At 36.6% G+C, this 12480-nt stretch overlaps 2 protein-coding genes across 6 annotated transcripts; one reads left to right on the forward strand and one right to left on the reverse strand.

The window, feature by feature from the left end:
• The first annotated feature begins 94 nt into the window (after positions 1 to 94).
• Positions 95 to 1892, forward strand: LOC119991129 (H/ACA ribonucleoprotein complex subunit 3-like protein). The gene is made up of 4 exons (XM_038837357.1): positions 95 to 235; positions 418 to 489; positions 1285 to 1327; positions 1550 to 1892. Exons 2-4 carry the CDS (start codon positions 436 to 438, stop codon positions 1645 to 1647), a joined length of 195 nt encoding a protein of 64 aa, XP_038693285.1. The 5' UTR covers positions 95 to 235; positions 418 to 435; the 3' UTR covers positions 1648 to 1892.
• A 625-nt stretch (positions 1893 to 2517) lies between these two features.
• Positions 2518 to 12478, reverse strand: LOC119991126 (dolichyl-diphosphooligosaccharide--protein glycosyltransferase subunit 2-like). Of its 5 annotated transcripts, none has more exons than XM_038837355.1 (20): positions 12354 to 12478; positions 12056 to 12203; positions 10562 to 10754; positions 10366 to 10455; positions 10070 to 10132; positions 9765 to 9834; positions 9533 to 9597; positions 8662 to 8716; positions 8209 to 8336; positions 7998 to 8113; positions 7243 to 7312; positions 6474 to 6578; positions 6279 to 6368; positions 6040 to 6188; positions 5633 to 5744; positions 5470 to 5553; positions 4536 to 4616; positions 3827 to 4051; positions 3188 to 3310; positions 2518 to 2948 (listed from the first exon to the last, which is right to left on the reverse strand). In XM_038837355.1, exons 2-20 carry the CDS (start codon positions 12199 to 12201, stop codon positions 2832 to 2834), a joined length of 2082 nt encoding a protein of 693 aa, XP_038693283.1. In that variant the 5' UTR covers positions 12202 to 12203; positions 12354 to 12478; the 3' UTR covers positions 2518 to 2831. The 5 variants fall into 5 exon arrangements, with proteins under 5 accessions (XP_038693283.1, XP_038693280.1, XP_038693282.1 ...); XM_038837352.1 differs by having other exon boundaries at positions 10562 to 10757; XM_038837354.1 differs by having other exon boundaries at positions 12295 to 12419.
• Between the last annotated feature and the right edge of the window lie 2 nt (positions 12479 to 12480).

The following is a 12480-nucleotide window of genomic DNA, read 5'->3' on the forward strand; positions in this document are numbered from 1 at the left end:
TTAGCGCGGCTGGTGTTGGTACTCTTGGACCTTCTTCTGGGCCATGGAAAGAAAGCCAGAGCTAATTTTGGGTTGGATACTGGGCAAAAAGGCCCCAGATGATGAGAGTTGGGCGCCATAAACTTTGCATTCCTGCTTATAATTGTAATTTCGCTAAACCCTAGCTGATCGTTCTAGGGTTTTGACTGACCTCTGTCGATCTCAAACCGAACCAGATTGGTACCAGTCGAAACAGGTAAGGCTCTCTTTATGCTTCAGTAATCAGTAGGGCTTCTGTATTATGGCGTTTGCAGCTTTTCGTATTGAATCTTCGCTGCGCCACACTTGATTTTGTTTGTCGTCTTCTTTGTTTTTCATTTGTTTTCGTAATAAATCTTTTGCTGCTGTAGTATTTGAAATTTATCTGATCTAACACAGATCTAGAAACTAGATACAATGTATCTTCAGTTTTACATAAACGAGAACGGCGACAAAGTCTACACAACCAAGGTATGTGATAGGCACCCGCTACTGCTAGCTGTAGATTCAACACTTATTGTTGCTATTTGATGTATTCTGTAGTAATTGATCTTTTCTGCTATGTTTTCGAGGAAGTGGGAAGGGATTTGGGAGGTTTGGTGATCTTTACAATGAGGGGAGGGAAGAGCTATTAACAATGATTGGGAGAAAGTAGGTAAATGGTGCTGAGGTTGATAACCTTGAGAAGGAGGTCTAAGTATTGATACCACGTAGGTTAGAAGTAATAATCTCAGAAGTCGGTAATTAAATATAAGTATTGAAAAGCTTGCTTCTTTACATTCCTTTCAGAGTTTATGATACTTGTGATGATTTGTTAAAACGTAACTTTGCAACTTTGGCTGTATATATTCTGTTCAGTGCCTTGTGTAGATCTGAAATCTGAGTGCTTACATTTCTTGACACAAATCCAAATTCCAATATAAACGTGCACACAGTAGCTAATGTATACATACATAGTCATATAACATTATGAAAAAAGTTTATGGAGATGCTAATCAGATTTTGACCTTAGTTGGCTTTTATGGGGTAACGAGGACTCCATTCAAGACACGGTCACATTGGATCCCGTCCTACATGGTAATCCTGGTACTTCACTGTGTTATCTAACCTAATGATAATATCTAACGTAGTGATAATCATGTTAATTCCATTGTCCCATATATATTATATGCATTTTCCAATTTTCATTGTTTTCTTTTCATCACCATGTAGCATTTTTTTTTGTGGTTCTTTATTTTTTCATGTTGATTGGATCTTTACATGCAGAAAGAATCACCGCTGGGATTGCCAACCCAATCTGCACATCCAGGTAATTGGTTTATGATTTTTTTTTCTTATTCACCAGCGGTTGCAGTTATAGAAGCTTTCTCCAATTTTATCCTGGCATTCCTCAATTTTACTTGATGTCTCCTGAAATTCTTACTCTAATTATTCTCCTTTTAGATTTGCTTTAATTATATTATACCTTTCTAGATGACTATAAGGCACATTCTAATTCCTATTGTACCTTCCATGTTTCCTCTTTCGACAGCTCGCTTTTCTCCAGATGACAAGTACTCTAGGCAAAGAGTTCTCCTGAAGAAGAGATTTGGGTTATTGCCAACCCAGCAGCCACCACCCAAGTACTGAACTAATGACTAGGCTTGAACATTGTGGATTGCATTGTTTTGGAGCATTTACAAGTATGGATATACCCCATCACATGCCAAAGAGTGTTCTTAAAGTGTGTCTGTTATGTGGCTGGACTTTTTGGTATATCTGCCGATACTACCACTATCTATTTTGGAGCATGCTGAAATATATGTATGTACTCAAGAGCTGGTTCCCTCTAAATTGTGGTTGTCTTGATCCTGAAATTTATTTAATTTGGTTGCTTTTTTCTTTTATGCCAATCGGTTGGATCGAGCACCAAATCCAAGCATTTTAATGGGTTTGCACACCCATGAATATAACCCAGTAACCCACCCTTGTGGGCCTTAGCGTACATTTGATGGCCCAAATTCTACTCATCCTTCTAGGGCCCTAACAAATTTGAAGGATATTACGTGCCCAATTGACATCACATTACCTTTAATATGTTAAGCCATCTTAATAGGATCAAGAAAAATGCCGAAGGCCGCTTCCCTTCTTTTCCTTTAGTCCTTTACTGTCTATAGGAGTTGCACCAGCGACGTCCTTATTCGGTTTGCTAGTCTCCAGCGATTAAATCTCCTTCTCCGGCTCTTTGACCCGATCGATCCATCAATTCTTGAATCTCTTTGTTCAGTTGTTCACCAGCTCTTCATGAGATTTCTTCGATCTCTCCTCTATATGTTCTTCTTCTTGAATCTCAGCCATCAGCTTTGCCCTAAAATATCGACAATCAAAATTTCTTCTCTTACTTTTCTTACCAGACCCTTGCTTGTCCATGCAGAACGCTTATGATATGATCCAACCCCTCAAGACAATCATTTTTGATGCCGTAAGCACCAAGTAGATATAATCAAATACAAAAGAACGTCAACCCAAGAGCTTCCCAAGAAGATATTAATGTCATTCTGAAACTGGGATGCTGGATCTACATCATGGTTACTACAATTATCTTAGTATGCTACCCTAACTGTCATGTATTCTGCTCGCAGAGACAGTGACAAGATACGTAACCATGGTAACCATATGCTAAACAGTCGAAGTGACCACAGGGAAAAAGTTCCTTTCCAGTAAATACTGTTTGTTATAACTTAAAAGTACAGATCGAGAAAACTACAAAATTGAGTAAAATTCCTACAGTCCAGTATTGAGCTCATCCTTTTCCCACTTATATGTCTTCATTCTTAGGCAGATTTCAACTTGGCCGACGTTGAGGCTAGGTGTGAAAGGATTCTGTGTCCCACAAAAATCAGGAACACGCCCAAGAAACCAAGCGTTTTCAGTGTGGTAAATAGATCCAGCTGTTGTCAAGAGAAGCAAATATAAAGCATCAATTAAATTGTAGAGACTACGGTATAGAATGTAAGTCCACTCCGCCCAAGAAAGCAATTTAAGGTCATATTATCCTCTAGCGACAGCTTCTTCTTTTCTTTTCTTTTTCTTTTTTTTAAAAAGGATCCCCAACATTCTCATAACATACCAGAATGGGTACCTGAAATAATCAAGTAGAGGCAAATAAAAGCAGAAATAAAAAACTAACCTTCCACCAGAAAAGCACATAAAGCAACAGAACTGCTCCAATGCCGAGATGGAAAAGGACAGCAAATGCAGCAGGAACCGCTGAAGAAGGAAAGTTCTTCAGGTTCACTCCTAATTGTAGAAGCTGCCAAGGAAAGAGATGTTAAAATGTAATTGCCCAAGAAAAAAGAACACGTGAGTGATAATCAACATTGCTAAGAAGGAAAAGGACGAAAACCCTACATATGGGCTGATCAAAAATACCAAGTCCTTTCCATAAACATGTTCATTACACAGCAAACATGTTAATTACACAGCACACTTGTTCATAACACAGGACACAAAAGGGACAGAGGTTTTTACCCTGTCAAAAACAAGATAATAAAAAACATGGGGCAAGACTGGCTAAATAGAGTTAGAAATGTACATGCACACGGAGAATGAGAAGCCAAATGATGATTCTGGCATAACTACTGGATCTTTAACCAGACTACTACAACATATCCTATGTTTAGCATCCAATCTAGTACTAAATTAATAATTTATTTAACCAACTAGCACCAATAGATTGAACCTAGAAAAATTATGGATCTAAAAAGTAAACGACTATAAAAGACAAAGATAAGGAGTCAAGAAATTTCAGGGAAATATTATCACTCACCCCCACCAAGAATCCAATAAATGGCAAAGCTGTAAGCCCCAAAAAAACAAGAGAGAGCTCCTTTGGTGGACGCTTCTCAGGAGCTCTGAAGATGTGGGTTATCTCTGCTTTAGGCCCATATCGTGAGTAAGGATCAACAGGCTCTGGAGGTGGTCGGGGTGCCTTCTCTGGTGCTTCTGGTAGATCTAATTCAACAAAGCCAATCTCCTTGAAGAAAGAATTTTCCTACAAAGCATACATATATTGGATTGTAATAAAGTACATAAAGATATCATAATAACAATAATTAACTCCAAATCTTCAGAGTCGCTACATAAATTCTTACTTTCTTAGTCGATACCATGTGAATTATCTACTGCTATTTAAATTATTTAATCCTATCAACTCCCCACTAATATACTTATTATTTCCACCCATAACACATTTTTTGTTCCAATTTCTCATTTAAAAGTATGCAATGTGGCAATGTGGTTCTTTCACATTTCTACACCAAGAGAAATCGCATCCTTACTGTATGAGTTAAAACCATCCTATCTTGATTGGGATTGCCTCCACCTTTCCAAAAAACTTATTTTTCTTTGTATTTCCTGGTGTTGCCACACATACATCTTAACTTTCTCAGTTTGCAATTAAGTACATTAAATTAAAAATAAAGAGAAGAAGAGAGCAGATGAGTATTTAAAACCAAAGTTTTAGGCTTTTAGCTTACCATGACAGAGTCACCAACAGTCAGCTGAATGTCATATTTACCAGATAGATAGAAAAATTTCTCAACCAGACCAAGAAAATCCTACAAGAGAACATTGCCAAATATGAGTTGAGAAATCCAATTTCCTCAAATCATACCCCAACTGATTTTTTCTGTTATGTTTGAGAAAGCAAACAAATAAAAAGCAAATACAGAAGCATCTACAAGAAAAGGTGCAGCTAGATGAGATGGCATACATATACTGCAAAGTAAGAAATGACTGACGTGAACTTTGACAAGAACAACAACTAAAACTGTATCAGCAGGTTAATTTTTTTTGTAAAAATAGGTAGTTCCGCACATCAAATAATGCAAAGATCCTTTTATACACCCAAATAAATGTCCAATAGCATTACTCAAATAAATGTCCAATAGCATCCCTATTCCTTCAATGTGTGCTAATTTGCTGTTATTCACAAGTGCTCTTTCGACGTCCATTCTTTCAGTCTTAAAGTTCTCATGCATCAGACCTCACTCTTAAGTATCAGTAGTATCATGTAGGATTTCAGCTTTAGAGAAATTAACATAAATTTGATGGTTCTTGTCACTTGAGCATCTCTCATGCCGCTAACTGCTACCTGGCTGCCTAGCATCTAGTAAATTTGGTTTTCCTTTTCTGGTTCATTTCCACACATCCAATAAATTCAGTAACTATAACATCCTTCCATTGTATCACGACATAATACCTCAAATGCAAAGCATAAGTACGGGACACTCCAGTTGAATGATACTTTTAACTAAGCAAAGCGTTTATTTAAGGAATCGTGGTCACCAATCATATATATTACATTTACTTTCATGCCCATGACAGCAAGGTTTCATCTCTGCATGTTCTTTTTTTCTCTGGAAGATTGGAAAGGAAGATAAAAAAAAAAAAGAGAAGAAGAAAACTTACAAGAATTATCTCAAATTGTTTTCCAGAATTTGCCACCAAAAAGATATGCTCAACCTTGGTCTCATGTCTCAACTTGAGAACTGCCTGCAATCCCAGAAACTTCTCAGCAACTTTAAACGGAAAAAATAAACATAGTAATAACTTCAAACAAAGAAATAAGAACCTGATGTGGCTTAAAAGCATGCCCAAGAGGAGTGGTCAGCTGGAACGATAGGCGCAGCTTCTGAAGGTGGTTTGCTGATAGTGATACAATATTTTCTCCAGCCAAATCAAGCCTTTTTCATCCGAGGAGTTGAATATGCAAATTTAGTAATCAGGTTTTCGGGAATAAACAGAACTAATAAATGAAAATTGACTTCATAAAGGAGTGCAGGACATATAAAAGGCACACAATGGACAGCACAGAGGCAAATTGGATCTTATAACACCCTATCCCTATCCCCAACCCCCAATTACCAGAATACACCTCAATTAGCTCCAGGAACAGATGGGATAGTAGCAATTAGAAATAGAACTGTTTGTATTGAAGCAGAAACAAAGCAAAACAATTGAGAAATGTTGACAGCATACTTATTCTGAGGTTCTCCACTCTCAAGATCACTTTCAAGTACTGCAATTTCTGCATTCTCAGTTATGATGAATCCAGTGACAAATATTGGAATTTGAGTATGGCCACCAGTGGCATAAACTTTTTTATGCTCAGAATCATGAAGCACCACCTTCAAAAAATTTGGTATCATCAATGTATGGATAAATTCAGTTGGACTTGCCCACCCTTATCAGGAGAAAAAAGAAAAGAAAACAAATACCTCAAAAACAAATGTGTAATGTCCAACATCGAGACTCTCTGGCAAAGCTTCCAAGAAGTAGACTGCACTTTCAGGGTCAAACTTAAGTTCCTGAAATACACAAGTGACAAAAAACATTCCAATTGAGTAAGAAACGATAAATAAGAGAAACAACATGCATTGGTCAAAAAACAAATAAGTTAATCGTTGCTGCACCTGGCTCTCAACAATAGAAGCACCCTTGTTTCCAAATCTGACAACTTGTATAAGCTTAACTGATAGAGAAGGTGCATTTGAGCCAAGCACAGTATTCACCCTAACCTGATAACAATCATGGAGCAAAAAAAAAAAGTCACAAATCAAGACATAAGGGAGCACCCATAAATTTGAAGCAGTGTCAGAATGAAGAAACGCCATTCAATGGAGGATATGAAGAATGGGGATTTCATAAATCAAGGAATACTTTCCATTTTCCAAACATTTATAAAAGGAATAATCATAAAATACCATAATGCCCACTTCCATGACATTGATTCTCATTAAAGCATTCATCTCAAACAATCAGGGTCAGCTACATGAATGCATAAGATAAGTTAATGGGAATCCACCATATCGGTTCCCCTTCACCATTTATTCCTCTCTAAAATTACACTTTCCACTAATCTGATAAAGACCATGTCCTGTTCTAGCACTCCCACCCATGTCTGCCTGTTCTCCTTTTGGAGATCCATGATTGACCTAACTATTGCTTATAATTTGTGAGGCTTTTCAAGGTATTTAAGGCCCGTTTGTTTTTATGTCTAATCTTGAGCCAATCCAATTTCATTGTGGTGTATGCATTAATTCCTAGCCAAAAAAACATAGGACAACTCTACCAAGTAATTGTTCTCGAATCCCACTAAAACCTAACAATTCTGAGAAAGCAAGTGCTGATACCAACACGATGCAACTTTGAAGAGACTTTATCATGCAGGTAACAACACACCTTAAGCAAGTCTTTCTTAGTCAAAGAAAGCACAGTATCTGGAAGTGAGAGAATCAGAGGGATGGAAACCCTGCAACAGTAGGATAAAGTCAATATAATTTGAAAGATAATAATTTGGGAAACCCTATATACACATTCACTCTCCCAGCAGCAGCAGGCATGCACATATAAATGCAAACAAAAATATTGGTATCAACAATTCAACATATAAATACACGTAACAATGAATGCATACGCACAAGTGTTCAAATGAGTGAGTGTGCGTGTGGAGACTGGAGAGAGAAAAAAACTGAACCAGTATTGGAAATGCACTCATCACCGTGTTTTTTTTTTCCAATTATGTTTTACATAATGCAAATTTCCACAAACGGAGCCTGTTTTTAGAACATACTATAATGAGTTCTACTATAATGATGTGGGCCTGTTCTATGGACCGCGTTCACATAAAAATAAGCATTGAAAAAAAAACAGCATATTCCCCAATTTCCTGAATGGCATGGAGTCATTCTTCCTTTTTTTTCCCACTAAAGATATATTGGTTAAAAAAACCTCAGATTGAAACTCTAAAAACTTTAAAGCCCTTACTATCCAGCTTGTTTTCAAAGAGAAAAAAAGCCATCTCATACTAATAAGACAAGAAATCACATCCCCAAACATAAAGGAGAAAAAATGGCCACTGCAGGTAATAAAACAAAGATTATATCATACAGTGAAGTGCCTGAATATACAGTCAAAATTAAGGGGAAAGAGCTTGCCTGTTGTTCTCCAAGTAAGCTAGAGCGTCTACTTGGTTGAAGAAATCTCTGGCATCACCAGGAATTCCAATTGCGAGGAAGAATTTTGCCAGACCCAGTACTTGGTCCTTCGGAAGCTGCAAATGAAAACGTAAAAGCATTAGAAGCATTACAAGTTACAACAGAGAAACAGTGAAGTAAAGGTATGCCTGGAGAAGGCCCTACAACTCACATTCAAACTTCCAGAAGTAACAGCGGCGAATGCTGTCAGCCCTCTTACAACAGAGTATGTAGTTGAAAGAGGACCTTTATGCTCAAGTGCATCCACAACTTTCTCATCAAAGTAGAAAGCCCCATCATCTACATCCACGGAAATACACATAGCAAAGTATTCATTAGATAACAATTAAAATAACATATGTGCTACTGTGCTAGTATCTTGAGTTGTGCGACCAGGATTAAAACTTTATACCAACCAAATGGAAGGGAAATGGATACGAGTATATGACATAATTGGTAAGGAAATGCTAGAATATGTCAAATTTGTAAAAAATATGTGTGTCCTAATAAATAAATCAATGTCACGCAAATTATGCCAATAGTAGTTCTGGCGGCAGCAAATGTGGTGATGCCAGTGAAATGAAATATACGACAAAAAGGGAAATGTAGCAGATAACAAACATACCATATTTTTCAATACTGTCAAAAAGCTTCATTATGTCATTTTTAGTTGTTCTGATCTGCCCAAAAAATCAACAAATGGTGAGCACACAGACACACACTGAACCAAAAACAAAAGAAAGGAAAAGCAGCACAAAAAAAGAAAAGAACAGCAGAAAACTGACTCCTGCCCTAATGGGGAAAAATAATTAAATTATAGCAACAATTGTCTTCATAAAGGAACATATAAACAAATAAACAATATGGAAAATGGTACAGCAAAACAATCAACATTAGGAATGATTCCTTTTCTTAAAACCAGCCAATGCATTAATTGGTTGGTCATAGAATTTCATCTCTAGCTTAAGAGGATAAATGTCAACATGGAGCAAAGGATTTAAAATTAATAACCTAACTCATTCATCATGGAATAATAGTTATACTCCTAACACCAAAAACATCCTATATACTTTTTACAATTAACTTTATTATCCTATATTTAGAAATTTTAGCACCGGATATGCATTGCGACTTCAACAGCCAACATATATCTAATAGAAACATGATTCTCTCATTCCCTGGTACAACTAACAAAACCAGAGAAATGGCCAACTAACACTACATAAGCACTAACTTTTCAGCCTTGGAGGGCAATAGTAGGTTTTCACAGTATAACCCCAACAACAAGATCTACTTCAAAATGCTTTTAAGTTCCATATTTAATTGCAGCTACAAATCTCTCATTTACAATAACCTGGCACTTCTGAGAAAACGTCCAGCACCACGAAAGAGATCAACAAGTATCAACACGAGTGAACCCAACAGAATGATAGTGGTTTTCTGCTCATAAAGAATTCAAGTTGCAATGGACAAAGATAGCAGAAATTCAAGATTACCGAAGATTGATCTATTTCAGAAGATGCTAATGAGACAACCCCAGCAAGAGCTTCAAGTGCTAGTCCTGAAAGAAGCATGATTTAAAAAAATTTAAGTAAATCACTTATATAGGTAATTGTCAAACTACAAGATATTTTAAACAACTAATTAGTAATTACTATGACCCGACTTTAGCCATTCCGTAATAATACAACGAGCTTTATAAATAGCTGAAACCTGATAAATAATTACCAGCCGCAAAGGTACCAGATTCTGGATTATTTGAACTATAGCGCCACCTCCCATCACTCTGGCTAAGGGCCTGCCAGTAATTCCTTAAAATCAACTTAAGCACACACAATTGCACAAAGATAAATTGAAATCAAGCAACAAAAGTCAAGGGAAAGAATTCCATGTCAAAGCAGAGCACAACCTTTCCAAACCCATCCAAATTTTATGACATCAGTAATTGGTTGAGATAATGAGTAATACACTGACCAGGAGGGTGCTGTGGAAGGTTCACCACTCAGCAATAATGGCTTATGAAAGCAACTAACCTTGATGGACCGAAAAACTCCTTCAGCGTCAGCAAGATGTAGATCAACTTTTGATGTTTGATCCTGCATGGAGAAGATCATTCAAAACATCAAAATGACCAATTACATTAAAGAATAATAGCATGCCCATGGGTAAGAAGAATGGAAATCATTGCTCTCTGAAAATACGAGTTCAAGTGAATTTTATTTATACAAGAAAGAAAATTCTTAATTATCATATGTGCATATAGTCATATACGTGCTCTTAATGTCGCAGAAAAACCAAATCTAAAGATTGGTTTGCTAGCATTTGTTACCTTGATTAGTACCAAGCTTCCTACTGAGTAGTAGAAGTCAAGCAATGAGCTTGAATCATTGACCTCAGCTTGAAGTTTTAAAATAATGCCCTTCAGAGGAAACAAAAGTTAGAGCATGTGATCATATATTTCTATTTTGACAATTTGTGGATAATTACTATCAAACTTAGAACATGTCACAGCAAACTGAAACTACCTCAAAAACTTCGTCGTTGATATTGCATCTCAATATGCCATTAACTTTTAACGCGTGGAACAAATCTTTTGAAGGTGAAGATGATGAAACAAGAGTTTCAGATACAGTCCGGCAAGTACTGGTAGCTACATCGGCCTTTCTATCAATTCCAAGAATCTCAAATGTTCTGAGTGCCTCATATGTGTCCTCTAAGCTGCTACAATATGACAAGGCATCAGATGCATATAGAAAAGGAAAAAAAACACTAACCTTAGATCATGTGAAGGCACAAGATTTGCTGGAACAAAGGAACTTAGAAAGACACATGCAAAGGAAAGTACATTGAAACAATCTTTCTCAAAGACTCCAAATGAAATCATACATCTAAATACATATCACGCACATCTATGTAGAAGAAATTTGAAATCACCTTAGAGTTGAGTTGATCCCCATTTTCCCCATAAAAAATTTAAAAGAGTATGCAAACTATTTTTATTTGTTAATATAGTGACTGTGTTCATTTTAATAATTATTTTTTTCTTGACTGAGCAATTGTGTCTAAGTTAGTAGTGTCAACAAGCAGGATAAAACTAAACACCACCATTGAACCGAAATTCAGCATACAACAAATCCTAAATGGAATGTAAATTTTGGTCATGGCCACATGAGAGTGTCAGTACTCTATCAAATATAAAAACATAACAGCATACAGAAACTTTAAAATCAGATCCAGTGTACATAATCCATCATAAAAGTAGTTAATCGACCTATCTTATTTCTATGTTAAAAAAAATATACGAACTAAACCTTCGTTTTTGTTGTGTAAATGGTAAGATCTGTTCTCAGATTCCCAGTAAATTCAAAATCAAATAGAATAAATCACCACTTAATAACTGTCCACTGGGTCATGAAATATATTCGAGAGGTATACAGCCCTCCCCCCAAAAAAAGAAGACACAAAAAAAGACGCAGAATAAGAACCTTCATCCAGTAAGCTTGACACAACTATTGACGGAATTCAAGGTCATGACTGACATAAGAGTTTATTAACAACCACAATTTAGTGGGTATCATGTAAAGAGGAGAAGGAAGTTCTCATCGCACTAATTATTTCAGCCAAAGCACCATATAGCAGCTACTAAACAATAAACCGAAAAAAAGAATTTCAGCTTCTTTTTCCTTTTTACAATGTTCTCCACCACCAAATAACAGCTAGGCTAATTTAGTCCCAACCCACAGAATCCCATCTTCACAGGATTCACTAAAGGAATACAAAAATAAAGTACCAATTCTCACAAAACGTATAGGAGCAATCAAGAATTACTACTCATTGCTCCACCAAGCTCCACAATCCTGAACAACATTACTAGAGTGGTAGTAATCAAAAACAAAAAATGCACATCAAAATTTTCGCTACTTCAATTCTAAGAACTTTCAGATAATAGTTTCCAATTTAGGCATTAGCCAAAGAGACGTCAATATTAATAGAAGAGGTTTAATGGGGGTTTTGTTGACCTTCCAAAGGATCCATCAACCGCCGTGAAGAGCTCGACAGCAGCAGATCGGTGAGAGTCCGAGATCGGTTGAAAGATCACAGCATCAGCTAAACAAATCAATATTGTCAGAATCAGCACCAGAAATCCTCCTTGATTCCCGGCCATTCCTGCAGTTAAAATAACAATTTTGACACACATCACAATCACATTCACGAACATAAACATCGAATTGATCGCATGATTTTGCAGACGAATTACTGATTCTAGGGTTTCTGGAGCGGAGATCGTACGGAGAAAGCTAGAGCCTATAGAGATACCTTCAGTGTAATGAGTCTGCGCACGCTTCGACTACGAAGTGTGTGCAGTTTTTCTTTGGATTAATCGTTTTGCGAGTGTTAATTATTTTTTTCATCCCCAAGTTATCCATGGGTATCAACTTTAATT

This window comes from Tripterygium wilfordii, chromosome 22 (assembly GCF_013401445.1).
Source record: "Tripterygium wilfordii isolate XIE 37 chromosome 22, ASM1340144v1, whole genome shotgun sequence".
Lineage (NCBI taxonomy): Eukaryota > Viridiplantae > Streptophyta > Magnoliopsida > Celastrales > Celastraceae > Tripterygium > Tripterygium wilfordii.

Bases quoted from the DNA above. Each gene is read 5' to 3' on its own strand.
- LOC119991126 (XM_038837352.1), bottom strand. From the start codon at position 12,201: ATGGCCGGGAATCAAGGAGGATTTCTGGTGCTGATTCTGACAATATTG. The intron at 6,369-6,473 runs GTGCAGCAACGA...TGTGTATTTCAG, and splicing joins CTTCTATTGTTGAGAGCCAG to GAACTTAAGTTTGACCCTGA. The intron at 3,311-3,826 runs GTGAGTGATAAT...TTTCCTTGGCAG, and splicing joins TTATTGGATTCTTGGTGGGG to CTTCTACAATTAGGAGTGAA.
- LOC119991129 (XM_038837357.1), top strand. From the start codon at position 436: ATGTATCTTCAGTTTTACATAAACGAGAACGGCGACAAAGTCTACACA. The intron at 490-1,284 runs GTATGTGATAGG...CTTTACATGCAG, and splicing joins ACAAAGTCTACACAACCAAG to AAAGAATCACCGCTGGGATT. The intron at 1,328-1,549 runs GTAATTGGTTTA...CTCTTTCGACAG, and splicing joins AACCCAATCTGCACATCCAG to CTCGCTTTTCTCCAGATGAC.